This window comes from Hippocampus bargibanti, linkage group LG03 (assembly GCF_051943395.1).
Source record: "Hippocampus bargibanti isolate YZ-2025 linkage group LG03, ASM5194339v1, whole genome shotgun sequence".
NCBI lineage: Eukaryota > Metazoa > Chordata > Actinopteri > Syngnathiformes > Syngnathidae > Hippocampus > Hippocampus bargibanti.
The window spans coordinates 18521709-18537419 of NC_142736.1; the positions used below are offsets into that span (position 1 = coordinate 18521709).

Genomic DNA, 15711 nt, shown 5'->3' on the forward strand with positions numbered 1-15711 from the left:
CTCAAGGAGTTTTGACAGCAAGAATCCTTCATGGCATTGGAGCTTAGATTTTTTTTGTCTTTTCTGGTGACGCCACCTATTTGCCAGCTAGGTCGATATAAATGTGCATTTGTTTGTGTATGAGCAGCAAGAGAAAGTCCAGATGAGGAAAGAGCTTTGGAGGGTTGAGGACGTTATCGCAGGCCTCAGCAGCAGTAAAGACAACTATAAAGTCACTATTTCCTCTGTGACCAACCCGGGTGAGAAAAGCACTGAAACCTGCTCCTTATGTATGTGATTCAAAAATATGCTTGCCGCATATTTATGATTAATGTGAACATTCAGCCTAGTGAAAAAGCTCAATACATTATTCTCAACTTCTTGAGAGTGTCACGCAATGCCGTGTTCCCCCCAAAAAACTGAAATGTTGTCATCAGTCTAAATGCATTGAATACGATGAGTGGAAAGGACGCACTGATTTGTGTGTTTATTTCCCATCCAACCCTCCCCAGAGAGGAAATTTGTGTCTTCCATGCCAACGTCATCAGTGCCTTCAATGTCTGGAAGCCCGCCTTCTGTGGAAAAGAGATTGTCCCAGTCGCAACACAGCCCCAACCTCAGTCCAAGTAGCCACAATGCGCCGACCCTCACATTATCCTCTAACCAAGAGCCGCTTCACTTCACAACCAACAATACTAGCCATACATGGGTAAGTCACGTGCAGATGTATGCGTTTGATGATTAATTCCATATCCTTCACATCCACCATAAATTCTGTGAATTTGCATAATCCCCTCACGTAGAACAACTGTGTCTTCCTAGTCTAATTTAAATACTTGTGCCACTTTTAACTCATTCACTGCCAAACGATGTGCAAAAATTTATGCACTCCAGTGCCAGGGTTATTGTCATTGTCACTTGAATTCCAGGACCCACAGAATCTTGAGTTTTAGGACTACATAAACATTCAATGCAGTGTTAGAAAACTTAGACTCTCTTCATTCATCAGAAAAAAAAGTTAATTCCTATGCAACACATTCATATGCAATATTCATATGCAACACATTCATATTGGTTTATATTGCGCTTTAACAACTGCTGAAGCTGGAACAAAGGAAAATGCTGCCCCCTTGTGGAAAAGACAAAATATTGCCAGAGACCATAGCCAGCACTTTATCGGCACCCAAGCATGAAAAAAACAAAACCCGAACAAATTCGGGAATGGCGATCTATGCTATATTTTCAATTCCCGAATAAATTTGTGAATGGCGGTGAATGAGTTAATGTATTTTACTGGTTAAAAAGGGGCAAAATTGAAAAATGTGTGCGTGTGCATGTGCCTGCGTGCGCGTATGCGCATATGTGTGTGTGTGTGTGTGTGTGTGTGTGTGTGTGCGTGTGCGTGTGCGTGTTTGCGCATGGGTGGGACGATGAAGGATGAAGCTGTGCCTCCCAGACCGCCATTACCTCAAGTCTACAGTCCTGATGTGCAGCCCCCTGTCGTGCCCCCTTTGCCCAGAGAGACAACAGCCATCAGGCACACCTCAGTACGCGGACTCAAACGACAGTCTGATGAACGAAAGCGCGATCGAGAGATTGGCCAAAATGGAGACGTGAAGGTACAGTCGGCTTACATCATGTACTGTATAGTATTCTGCTTGTGTATCCTGTGTATTCCGCGCAAATTGTATTTATTTATTTGTTTATTTTGTTGAGTATTAAATCATATTTACTGGGTATTTTGAGGCAAGTCCAAAATTGTATATGAGTACTGGATTGATTTCTTGTTCTTTTATGTGAAAATAGCCGTTGGAAGATTTCGATTTGTCATCTATGTTAATTTACATTGTTTTACATTTGACTTTCATGTCATAAATGTTTGTTAGCCAAAATTAGATTGTTGCTTTAATTTGTATTTTGATATTTAAATGTACAGTTGTTGATTGTCTTTTTTTGTGTGTGAAGGTTATAGTCAACTTTAACCAGGACTATGAAATTAACTCAATCACTGCCATTCTCAATTTATTCTGAATTGAAAAGTGTGACGTTGAGCGCCATTCCCGAATTTGTTCGGGTTTTGGTTTTTCTTGCGAGGGGTTGCCGATAAAGCGCTTGTCAGAACTCTGGCAAAGTTTTTCCTTTCCACGAGGGCACATCATTTACCTTTTGTCTGTGTTAGCGCTTTGTTACAGCTTCAGCTGTTGTTAAAACGCTATATCAAAGTAAATCAATATGTATTGTATTTTGGATTTTGTACACCCGCCACCATTTCAAGCTCAGATAACTCCAGACCCATATTTCTCAGGAAGTAAGTATTTTACTTCAGATGAAAGAACAGTCTAAGCTTTCTAATGCTGTATTGAATGTTTATGTAGTCCTAAAATAAAATATTTTCAGGGTCCTGCAATTTGAGTAAAATGACAAAAACACTGGCACGTGAGTGGACACATTTGTACATCGTCTGGCAGTGAATGAGTTAAATTAAAAGGCAGACTTTGCTTCTTTCTGATTTTTGTGAGCAAGTCTTTAGAAAGTGTATTTAGCAAAGTCAAGTGTTTCTAATATGTTTTCAGTGACAGAGGCCAATGGAGGGGTCAAACAACATATGTTCACAGTACTACTACAAAACAAACTTCCCTCATGACATGAAGGCCAGTATGAAAGCTGCCTTTAACACGGCCACTTCATGTAACGAATGACACTTCGGTTGTGACAGGTGGAGCTCAGGCCTTTCCTGAGTGATCCTGAGCTTCAGGGTTTGGGAGATGGCTCTAGTGTCACTGGCATGACCTCATCAGGACACGATACAGGTTATCAGACTTTACCTAGCAGCGGTACGATCAAGTTGACCTCATACAGCACATCTACTGAGACCAACGTTATATTTTTAAATTTCATTTTTTAATTTCCTCTTAGGAATAGCCAGCTCCTCACTCAGACTGAATCACTCCTCAAGCATCTCATCTTACGTGACCTTACGTAGAGGGACATCAGCTCCCGGTGTGAAAGTGAGGCTCCTTAATCACGGACCCTCCCAGTCAAACTCACGGAGTATTAATGATCTGTCCCTCCCCTGTGCACATTTTGCTTCGTCTTTCCCCTGTCTTCATCTCAGGAGCCATCAAAAAGTGCCTTGGAGCGTCTCTACTCAGCAAAGGCGGCACCACAGCGTGGGAAGATGAGTGCCGACGAGCAATTGGAGAGGATGAAGCGGCATCAGAAGGCTCTGGTGCGACAACGCAAGCGCACCTTGAGCCACGGGGACCGCCATGCTTCCACATCATCACGCTCCTCCTCTTCATCCTTGCGCCCTCTCTCGGATGACTTTGGATCTGTACGTTTGTAATATAGATCAACACCACACCTCACATTCTCACGCATGGGCAAGCAGAGAGTGGTCCAGCGAACATTCCCCTCACATGTCAAAACATTTGTGATGCATGCTAAACTACTTTTTCAATGCAAGTTGGTTGCAAAATTACACACGTATGTTCATTTCTGCTCACTCAGTCACTTTAGGCTCTAGAAATAACATGAAATTCCATAATAGGTAAAGTCAAAGGTTGCTCCGGCCAATGATTTGACATTAACTGGAATAATCCACGTATCACACAGGTGTCAAAGTCAAGGCCCGCGGGCCAAATCCGGCCCGCCACATCATTTTTTTCGGTCCACGAAAGCAAATCAAACTTGTTAAAGTCCATGAGGATTGCTAAAATCTGAGCCAAAATTTCATATTTTTGGATGTAAACCACAATAAAAGTCATTATTCTTGACTTCAGATTTGAAAACGAGTTATTCATTAATTTGCTGTGTGCTGTATATGTAATATTTGAAGGGATTTAAACATTCTAATGGGTTCCCCAAATTCATAACGGCCCTCGAGAGGAAACCATAACTACAATGTGGCCCGCGGCAAAAAATGACTTTGACACCCCTGACGTATCACATTTGCGTATGCCTCTCAAAACACGCCTGCCGTCCTTCTTACTCATCTTGTCCTTGTCTTCCAGCCCTTCAACTAACAAATGCCCATCTGCACATAATCTGCCGCCATAGAATAATATATACAGGATATATATGTATATATATATATATATATATATATATATATATATATATATATATATATATATATATATATATATATATATATATATACAGTAAAGTCTCGTTATATCGATATTCAAGGGAGTCCGAAAAAATATCGATATAACCGGGACTATCGATATATCCGACCCTGTTTGCATGTAATTTTCTCCGTGCGTGCATAGAAATAGTATCGATATAACCGGGACTATCGATATATCCGATATCGATATAACGAGACTTTACTGTATATATATATATATATATATATATATATATATATATATATATATATATATATATATATATATATATATATATATATATATATATATATATATAAAATAATGGTTTGACAGTTACTACCAAGTGGTAAAATATTTCAAGCCAAAACATTAGAAAGAATAACACGCTACAAGAAACAAAACAAAAAATCCACGGAAAGTAACGACCACACTCAAAGCTACACAACTGCCACCAAATGCCACCAAAGCAATACTGTATCTAAACACACACACACACACACACACACACACACACACACACACACACACACACACACACACACACACACACACACACACACACACACACACATTTCACACACATTTATATTTCTTAACTGAAATAAATGGAAATCCAATTTATCCATTGCTTGTATTAAAAAAAAATACATGAATAAATAAACTAATTGCGGGTAATGCTTCCTAAGAAAAATAGTGCTCTGTAGATGTTGTCCACACAGCATGTAATCTGATCAGACAATATCCAATTTAAGTGGATAGTTTCAACTTTACCTCAATATCACTTTTTCTGCCTCAAACACATTGTTTGGTGAATTTTGTTGCACTGTATAAACAGTGAAAAAAAGCTAACAATAACAACAACAATAAGAACATTAACATGAACATTAAAGGACAACCGACGTCTCCGGACAAATTGTGTCCTTAATTTGTAAAATGGCTTCAAATGACTTCTACTGAGCATATTTTACAAAGATTCCACCGCATATAGCTATATTTTACATTTTAAGATTTGCGCTGAATATTCAGGAAGTCTTGTTTTTGAGTTGGTGACGAGTCCGTACGTGACGTCACTAAAGGACCGCCCTTTACCGTAAAAAAGACGCATTGTAGCGGTCCTTACATCACGTCAATGTATTTTGCTGTACTTGTTTCGTCTGGGGACCTCGTGTTGCACCCAAAAGCCGCCAGAAGGCCAGAAGAGTGCGTCCAAGCGCCATATAAGGAATTTATCAGACTGTGTAAACGCAGGTGGGCACAGGAGGTCGCCATTTTGTGCCTCTTTTTTTGGGTGAGAGATTTTCCCCCAAATTATGCCTCAAAATGGCACAAATAAATTCTTTAATCGATTGCAAACATGTATGCTTTCCTCTTCAGAACTATTTGAATCATATTCATCACTGACAAGAAAGCATATTCTCCGAATCTGAAGCCATTGTTTTGATTCTCCAGCAATGCAAGACGTCTTGGCGTGACGTCAATAAACTGGGGGTGGGACTTTCTGAAAATGCTCAATTCGCAGCTCAATTTTTTTCAGATTTTGGACACTTTAAGTCATTTTTTATTGGTGTTTTGCATTTGACTAAAAATATCATACAGCGTGTTTTGGGTATTTTAGATGCCATAAAACGTTTTTCTGGTGTCAGTTAAAAAACAAAAAAGTGACGTCGGTTGTCCTTTAACATCAACATTAACATTAACATCAATATTAACATCAACATTAACATTAACCTTAAAACATTAACAGTGTCTGAAACTCATGACAAAAAGTTACTGGACACCATGGCAGACAACTCTGAAAAGTTGCCTGCCCGGCCATAAAGTTGCCTGCCCGATTTTTCACAACTTGATAATAATAATAATAATAAGACGACTAATCGCAAAAAAAAAAAAAAAAAAAACTTTGTTGCAGTATTAAGGATAGATACTCAGAATGTATAACAGAACAACACTTTAAAATTAATTAATTGTTGTACCTACCACAAATGCTCCCTTGCTTAATTTGTCGTAAGTATCCTTTGCTGATGATTTTGCTCCAGTTGTCGTTTGTCCATACACTTCCCGGCACGTTGCATAGTGGAATATTTGCGTTGCGTTGTCAGCTGCAAGCCACGCGATGCTCTCAATGTACGTTTACGTCTTGTAGCGTCATAAATTTTGTTAGCTTCTTTTGAGTCTCTGTTCTGGGGCTGAGTTTTGGCTTGATTCCGAACCACTTATCCATTTTTCTTGTGTTCTCTGTGCGTCTACTTTTGAAAATGATATGCAAATGCATGACCTGATAACGCTCGGGAAAGTCCGGGCGCGAAGTTATTTGATGCAGGCTTCTGATTCAGCCTGCCGAGTATGTCAATTGCCAAACGAATCGAAATTGAAAATTGCCAAACGAACCGAAATTTCAAATCGAACGAATATTTCAAAATAGGAATAAAGCAAACATTTAATATGAAAAAAATAGTTCATTTTTTTTCTGGCAAAAGTTGTCGGCCACCCAGGCAGAGAAGTTCTGGAAGTTGTACGCCCGGGGTAAAAGTTACACGCCTCGGGCATCCGGGCAGATGTTATTTCAAACACTGACATTAATGATAAGAATAACAATTATTATTATTATTAAATCTGTCCTAGAAAGACAAAGACAATGATTTTACATTCTTTGCAGTTCTGGTTTACAACTTACTTTGAAAGTGAACTCCAGGTGGTAGTTGCAATAATCAGCGTGAATCATTTTTATTTGAAGAATTGTTTGAAAAACTCCAGTCACTTGTGTCTCAATGCAGCACAGTATTCACTTTTGAGAGAGTTTATATTTCTTGGGCGAATTGTGGATGTGCAGGCGTTCACTATCCACTGCTTCTGTGTTGCACATTATCATCTCCATCTCCATCTCCATCTCCCACATTACCATCATCTCCATCTGCCTATCAAAAGCATCCATCCATTTTGCTACCGAGAGTCACCAATGTTGCCTTCTGAAAGACATTTCTTCTTTCATCAGTCACTTCTTCAGGTCTTGAACAAACAGACTTGAACAATCGTTTCTTCTTGTTTCAAGTAGTTAGACATCTTTGGGTTCAAAGGTCGAAAAAGATGAATTCCCGCAAAATTAATTTCAATGATTTGGAATTGAAATAGTGTGAAGCGCTGAGCCCTGTCGCAAATCATAAAAAGATGTCACTGTCATGACGATGCCAAAGAGTTATGCTTCAATGTGTTGAGGTGCATCATGTTGCAATGTTTCGCGACATGATGCTGAATGACAGTTGAAACGCCAAAATGTTGTTCACTACTTGAGAGGTTTTCCTCTGAACCTTCGTACATCTGTGGCCAAATCTTCTACATAGCTGTAATTGTTAACATTTGCATATATTGAGTGTAATGGATTTATTTGAACTTTTGATCCTTTACAAGTAACTTCTGTAGTACATACCTTAGTGGTTATCAAATTAGACTCCATGAGCTGGAGTCCGCACGGTAATTTGCAATTAATTATGATGAAGAAGAAAAATCAACAAAGCCCTGCCCAACATGGTAGCATAGAACTAGTTTTATCTGAGTGAAGCTCCTCAAATCACAGCAATTTTTTTCCATGGCACCAAAATGCTACTATATGCTGGACAAAAACAATAGTTCATTGAGTATGTCTTCCAAAAGGAAAATTAGTGACTTTGTGAATATTGATCCATGTTAAATATATAACATTTTAAATTTGTATCCTAACAAAATCACAAAATCAAAAAAATATATGTTTTTGTGAATTAAAAATATATTTTGAGAGAGAGAGAGAGAGAGAGAGAGAGAGAGAGAGAGAGAGAGAGAGAGAGAGAGAGAGAGAGAGAGAGAGAGAGAGAGAGAGAGAGAGAGAGAGAGAGAGAGAGAGAGAGAGAGAGAGAGAGAGAGAGAGAGAGAGAGAGAGATTCTGACTTGTGCAAATATCCGTGTTCTTTTCACCTAACACCACTCATGACAATTTTACTCGATTACTCGATCATAGCTAGCCAATACTCACTCTGACTGGCGATAACAACATGAGTTGCAATAAAAGAGCTCCATCCAAAAGCATACCTTTAAAAGAATGCGGATCTTACTAGCCCACTCAGGTGTACTTAACAAAGTGTCAAAAAGATGAGTGGTTTTGTATCCAAAATAACGATGGAAATAAAACATTTGGCGCATTTTCTTAGTTTTCTTCCAGTGTTTGCATATGAATAAACATATATGAACTCACAATGTCATGTTTTTTTTTTTTTTTTTTTTTTTTTTTTAATTTCATTGATTTCTTTATTTAAGTACTGGCATCGTGTGTAGCTCAATAGCAGCATGCTGTGTTTACTATGTATGTTAGCATGCATGCTACAGTATGTCTTCTTCCCCATATTCCCCATATTCCCACCCACACACACAGTACAACCATCCTTCACTTTTTCCAGTGGTGTCAAGGCACAAGTGACATACAGTAAAGTCTCGTTATATCGATATCGGATATATCGATAGTCCCGGTTATATCGATACTATTTCTATGCACGCACGGAGAAAATTACATGCAAACAGGGTCGGATATATCGATAGTCCCGGTTATATCGATATTTTTTCGGACTCCCTTGAATATCGATATAACGAGACTTTACTGTATTTCCAGGCAAGAGAACCAAAGTGTAGAAAACTAAAGGGTCGTCCACTGTGGAAAGCATTTCATGTCCTTGACAACACCAGCTTAAGGTTCATGTACAGTCATAAACTCTTTGTTCTCTTTCATCAGATGATTGAGGCCACTACAAGAAGAATGAATATGGCACAAAAGGATAATAATTTTCAGCCTTACACTGTATGATTACCGTGATTGCACAAGAGTCGAACTCGAGGCCCGAGGGTCAGATCCAGCCCATGACATCATTTTATGTGGCTTGTGAAGTCAAATAATGTGTTGACTTCATTTTTCTTGTATGTCTTTGCTATTAACGACACTGAGATATGCGCGACTGCAAGATTTTTTTGTGTAACCATTCCCCCTTTAAAACAAATACTAAAAAGAATACTGGCATTTGAGAACTTGTTATCAATCAATTTGTTGTGCAAATGTGATCATATAAAGCAATGATACATTTATATGAGTTCACACTCATTATAGCCTTCCAAGGAAAAGCATTAATTTAATATGGAATGTGACTAAAATGAGTTTGACCCCTGCTTTCCGTATTCCAGTACACTGGGCAACTTTGTCGTGTTTCCATAAAACTTTTGGAGCATTATCCCTAGAAATTCAGCTTATCGTCAATGTACCACTCCACTTTTTGTCCTAACTAGAAGGCTTAATCAATGTAAAAGAAAGAAAGAAAGAAAGAAAACACACGAACAAATAAAATGTTACTTCCCGCCCCAAAAAGTTACGTGACTGTTTTGAAAGGCGCTTATAAATGGAATATATATATATATATATATATATATATATACACATACATACATGCACATACACACACACACACACACACACACACACACACACACACACAAATAAATAAATAGTTAAAAATACAGAAAACATATCTTTGGGGAATCTTAAAAAATTACAACCAATCATCATCATCATTTTATGGTCATGTACATCTTCCTCTTCATACATCTTATTATCACTTTTTGGGAAAAAAAAACACTTAATGTCCATAAAATCTGAGATATTTGGGTGTGAGGCAAAAACTACAAGTGACCATTTTGATGCTACTCGCTGGTCCAGGAGCTTCATGGTATTTGACATATGCACATATGCCGACTAGTCAGGCTTTCTGTTGTTCGTAATATAGTATTTTACTAGGAAGGCGTAAAACTGTACTCATACGCTGAAAGTAGCACAAGCATTGGGGGAAAAAACAAAACAAAACAAACAACATTCAGCGCATGAGTCTTCTTCTTCTTTTCCTTTCGGCTTTTCCCTTCAAGGGGTCGCCACAGCGAATCACTAACCTCCATCTTCAGAGGTATGATACGCATGTTTGTTTTGGCCCAGCTTTTACGTCAGATGTCCTTCCTGACACAACCCTCTGTAGACTTTATGTCCCTTTGTGGCTACAACATTCAGCGCATGAGTCATTCTACTGAAATAATGCATTTTCTTGCTATACCCTTGAAACAACTGGGTTGAAAATGACCCCTACAATCCCGACAACCGGCACTGGATTTTAACTATATATTTGTATATTATTTTTTGATGACCCAATATGGGCTATTTTGAACTCAACCCCTTTAAAGGACAACCTGCACCATTTTTTTTGTTTCCTAACTGACATCAGAAAAACGTTTTATAGCATCGAAAATACCCAAAATATTTTTATCTATTAGCTGATATTTTTAGTCAAATGCAAAACACCAATAAATATGACTAAAAGTGTGCTAAATCTACAAAAAATTGAGCTGCAAATTGGGCATTTTCAGAAAGTCTCGCCCCCAGTTTGTGACGTCACGCCAAGATGTCTTGCCTTCCTCGAGAATCAAAACAATGGCTTCAGATTCGGAGAATATGCTTTCCTGTTACGTATCCAGTTATGAATATGATTCAAATAGTTCTGAAGAGGAAAGCATACATGTTTGCAATCAATTAAAGAAGGTCTTCTGGGTCATTTTGAGGAATCAAGACTGATGTGTAGCGTCCCAGAAAATGCACAAGATGGCGCCAAAGACCATTGGAAATAGGTTGATTTGTCTGCTTGGAATTTGTTTCAGCGAATATAAAATACAGTAAAGTCTCGTTATAACGATATCGGATATATCGATAGTCCCGGTTATATCGATACTATTTCTATGCACGCACGGAGAAAATTACATGCAAACAGGGTCGGATATATCGATAGTCCCGGTTATATCGATATTTTTTCGGACTCCCTTGAATATCGATATAACGAGACTTTACTGTAGTTGTCTTGGTGCAACACACAAAGATTCACCATTGCGTTATTCATGTGTTTTCCTTCTAATTTCGCCATCAAAACGGATCAACATGAAGTTTTCAGACCAAACAAAGTACCGCAAAATGCATTGTGTGTCCTTTCTCGGTCAGGGGCGTTCCTTCCGTGACGTGACGTCAGGACTCGTCACCAACTCAAAAACAAGACTTCCTGAATATTCAGTGTGAGTCTTAAAACGTAAAATATAGCTATATGCTGTGGAAGTTGTGTCCATAATTTGGAAAATCGCTTCAAATGACTTCTACAGAGCGTATTTTACAAAGATTCCATCGCATATAGCTATATTTTACCTTTTAAGACTCGCGCTGAATATTCAGGAAGTGTTGTTTTTGAATTGGTGACGAGTCCTCACCCTACGTCACTCAAGGAATGGCCCTTACCGAAAAAAGGACCCGTTGTAGCAGTCCTTCCATCGCGTCAATGCATTTTGCTGTACTTGTTTGGTGTGAAAACTTCGTGTTGCACCAAAAAGAGGCAGAAGAGGGCAACAAAGCAAATCAATCAGCCTGTGGAAATGGGCTGATTAATTCCTTACACGGAGCTTTGTCGCCATTTCCTGCCTCTTTTTTAGTCCGACATTCCCCCCCCCCCCCGTATTGCCTCAAAATGCACGGAATAAATTCTTTAATCGATTGCAAACATTTATGCTTTCCTCTTCAGAACTATTTGAATCATATTCATAACTGGATGAGTAACAAGAAAGCATATTCTCTGACTCTGAAGCCATTGTTATGATTCTCCAGCAAGGCAAGACGTCTTGGGGTGACGCCACGAACAAGGGGGCGAGACCTCCTGAAACTGGCCACTTCCTGGTTCATTTCTTTGCAGATTTTGTACACTTAAAGTCATTTTTATTGGTGTTTTGCATTTGACTAAAAATATCATACTGCATGTTTTGGGTATTTTAGATGCTATAAAACATTTTTCTGATGTCAGGAAACAAAAAAGTGATGTCGGTTGTCCTTTAAAGGTACAATGTCATAAAAGCGTATTAATGCGTAGACTGGATCTAAACTACAGTACAGGTATATGAAATAATTGTCTTGCCATTTTTCCATCAAGTCTTTACTATCTGTATGTCACCGGTGACACAACTCGTCCTGGTGTGTGTGCATGTGTGTGTGCATGTGCGTGCTTACGTCATGCAGTGGAGGAGAGAACAGGAGTTTGACCTACAGCTGCTGGAAAGGGCCGTGCAAGGTGAGGAGGCTCAGGTCGTAAGAAGCGTCCAGGGGGAGGAGAGGCCTCCCGAGCACAAAGAGAGACCCCGTTCCCACTCCGACGATTGGCTGAGCTTCAGTTCTGCGCCCGATCCTATCCAGAACCATGACGGCCTGGAAACACCAGATTATGATTCAGATTTAATCAAAGAGGTACAGAAAGTGCCTTTGCGCAGATATGAAGTACAGTGTTTCCCCAAATATCCATGCTTGACTACATGCTTTTCATAAATGACAAAGCCCTTTTGAATAAATAGTATAAAAGTAGGGTTTTGACACCATATTGTACCATCTTGGCATCAAGAAACTAAGTTGATGAGAAGGGGGAGGAGCTTTATCCCTATTTACCTGGACCTGACTGTTTCCACGATAAATGCTTTTTGCCACAGCTCTGGAAATCATAGGGGCAATAATTAATAAATAGGCATTAACAATCAAATGAATCCACAACTACTTTGATATTTGATTATTCTGTTAGAGGGTTTAATTTAATATTGTCAGAATTTTTGAGATTTCAACCTTTCAACTGTCAATATTCTCATATTTCTTCATCTCTCTGTGAAAGCTTTTATTATTTCTGTTTTCTGACTAATCGATAAAGGACATCTGCATTCGTTTGCTTTTACTTTGGAAACAAGTCAATATTTTTGCCCGTTTTCTATGATGGCCAAAATCAGTAAGTGAAACAAACATTTATGTTTGTGCATTTTTAAGTATATGAGTTTGAAATATAAGCATCTGATCAACTGATTAATAAATAAAAAACAATAAAAACACTAATTAATCATTTTGATTGAATCTGGTCATTCTCTTTAAGTCTTGTCTTAAACTAAAGTACAGTAATGCTTTGCTTCCTGCTCGAAGCATCGATAGGAATTTCTAAACTTTTCTAGTGGGCTGTGAATTACTCACACACGACTACTATGCAGTAGTACCAGCAGAACAAGGTATTTCATATTTATCCTGTGTCTGTAGTGTCTTTGAGAGTTTTGAAAGGCACTTATGAATACAATGTAAATACATTTTTTTTATGAAAATTTGACCCTGTGTTGTTCATGATTGTTATTTAAAACACTTCGCCTGATTTATTTGCACAGCTTTCAAAACCTCCGAAAGTTTTGATTCCCGAGCGATATGTGGATTTAGAGCAAGAAGAGCCTCTGAGTCCTCAGGAGATGGAAGACCATCATCGAAAGGTGGAACGGATCAAGAGCATATTGGCAAAATCCAGGTTCGCAATTAGAAATCTATGCAACAAAAATAAAGACACTGTGAAAATGTTCATTTTGTTAATTGAAAAGTGTTGGCATGAACATTTATTAGGGTTGACACTAAGTGCAAGTTCGTTGGATACATTATTTTTGGGGGGGTATTTTGTGGTAGTACTTTAATAATACACAAATAAACAACACGGTCATTTTAGCGGTACTAAAACCATAAACAAAATCATACACTTTTGCAAAGTACTTTTTGTCTGTTTTTGACCGGACAGTTCACCGTTTTTTTCAGCATCCTTATAATTCCTCGTGTATATGTCACAGCGTTCAAAAGCTGGTTCCTGCAGTATGTGCGCCAGACAAGTATGATGTGAACCCGTTGGGGCTGGACTCTGTTCTCCAGGAGCAGGAAAGGATCATCACCATGTCCTACTTGCTGGCCTCAGAGGCCTCCCTCAAAAGCAAACGAGTCACAGGTAGATCCACTGCATGCTAGAAAGCCACACTTGGTTACAAGTGAAGTATCGTAGTATCGAACTTAAAGCCCCTCTTAGATTTAAGCATCTGACATTTTGTTCAACTGTATCTAAACTCATTTTCTGGGCTGTAATACTGAAGTCATGAAAAAGTATTTTCTGGAGGAAAAAAGAGGCATTTATAATTGTTTTCTTTATTATAATTTTGTCATGGTAAAGGTTTGGTGACTAATTTAACTTGTGAAGTTACCTCGCACACATTCGCTCGACCATCATCACTTTCATCACCATCATATGCTTTAGCTTGCATGTCATCACTGTACAAAAAAGTGTTCCTGTAAATATGCCCATGGGTATGTGATGTTATCCTCATGGTGACCTGCAGCAGAATCATTTATTCGTCCCACAATGGGGAAATTTGCACCTCACACTGTTCATCGTTGTAGTTAGTATGTGAGACATGCAGCCCATTGTGTGCCTCGATAAGGGCAGACAGGACTATTTCCCCGTTTCCTTTTTTGTGCTCTATGGTTCAAGCAATTCGTAAACCAATAGTAACTAGAGACAAATATATTCAGGAATATAATAGATTGTAATATAGTAAAAGTACCCATTGTTGTGGAGTGAAGGTTGTCAGAATAACAAGATTATATTATATATATATATATATATATATATATATATATATATATATATATATATATATATATATATATATATATATATATATATATATATTGATGATGATGAGGGCGGAGAAGAAAAAGGCATTAGGTGTCGAATCAAGCAAGGCTTTTCATTCCTTAATAACTTCACATTATTCCGTGTCAGGAGCTCACATGGCGCCTAATTGCAGTCCGTGTGGAATGTTTGAAATGGGGGAGGATTCGCTGGATGAGGCCATTTTGTGTGCTGATCAATGACCGAGTCAAACGCTGCATGGCATTAACACTTCTTTGAAGGCACGGCACCTCTCTGAAGCTGCATGAAAGACACTGCACTCCATATTTCATCTTTTTCGTGCTCTACAGCAACCAGGCAGAGGAGAAGCGCACACACGTTAGCATGCATACACGTACGCACACACTCATAGGCACACTTACAGACCCACACATACCAGCACGCACACACACACGCACACACATACCTGTCACACGCACCCGCACTCAAGCTGTCGAGTTGTGAGGTGGCTTCATCAGCACGCTGAGGCAAAGTCAACAATTATAACATTTTTCCAATGTGGAGAAATGTCAGAGAATATAAGTGCTGGCATGTTGTCAAAGAAAAAAGGTAGGAAACTAGTAATGGTCTTTCACAGCTTTCAATTCAAATTCAAGTCTTTCCTTCTTTTTCCATACTGTTATGAAGCATGACAGCCTTTCTCCGGCAGGACTATACAGTATGTAACATCGAAACCTAAATATAGTAGCATGTTAAAGTGCAAAGCAAAGACACATTTGGTCAGTCAAAACTGCAAATGAGCGTGTGAATTTTACAATGGAATGAAAAAAAGCTGTGATTTTGTTTTCTCTGATATTACATGAACATCAATTCTGGTAGGTGGCACGATGGACTACTGGTGAGCATATCTGCTTCACAGTGCAAATGTGCAGGGTTTGATTCTGGCTCGGGCCTCACTGAGTGTAGTCCATTTTGTGATCCGCTTTTCCTCATATAGGCTGTGGGCCGCGCTGAAGCCTTTGCCAGCTGTCTCCGGGCAGTAGGTGGTTGGACAGGGTGTCATCCACCTGTAG

General features: G+C 38.8%; 1 protein-coding gene across 12 annotated transcripts in view; it reads left to right on the forward strand.

The window, feature by feature from the left end:
- LOC148900574 (pleckstrin homology domain-containing family A member 7-like) overlaps positions 1-15711 on the forward strand; it is a 99376-nt gene that overhangs the window by 61513 nt on the left and 22152 nt on the right. For all 12 annotated transcript variants that reach the window (XR_016114476.1, XR_016114470.1, XR_016114469.1 and 9 more), the window contains 9 exons: positions 128-239; positions 492-688; positions 1416-1598; positions 2696-2813; positions 2896-2987; positions 3095-3313; positions 12193-12417; positions 13362-13495; positions 13806-13957. Coding sequence is in view for 4 of the 12 variants with exons in the window: in XM_088992392.1 (XP_088848518.1) it covers positions 128-239; positions 492-688; positions 1416-1598; positions 2696-2813; positions 2896-2987; positions 3095-3313; positions 12193-12417; positions 13362-13495; positions 13806-13957 (1432 nt within the window). In the remaining 8 variants the exon portion in view is untranslated. The remainder of the gene's footprint in view (positions 1-127; positions 240-491; positions 689-1415; positions 1599-2695; positions 2814-2895; positions 2988-3094; positions 3314-12192; positions 12418-13361; positions 13496-13805; positions 13958-15711) is intronic.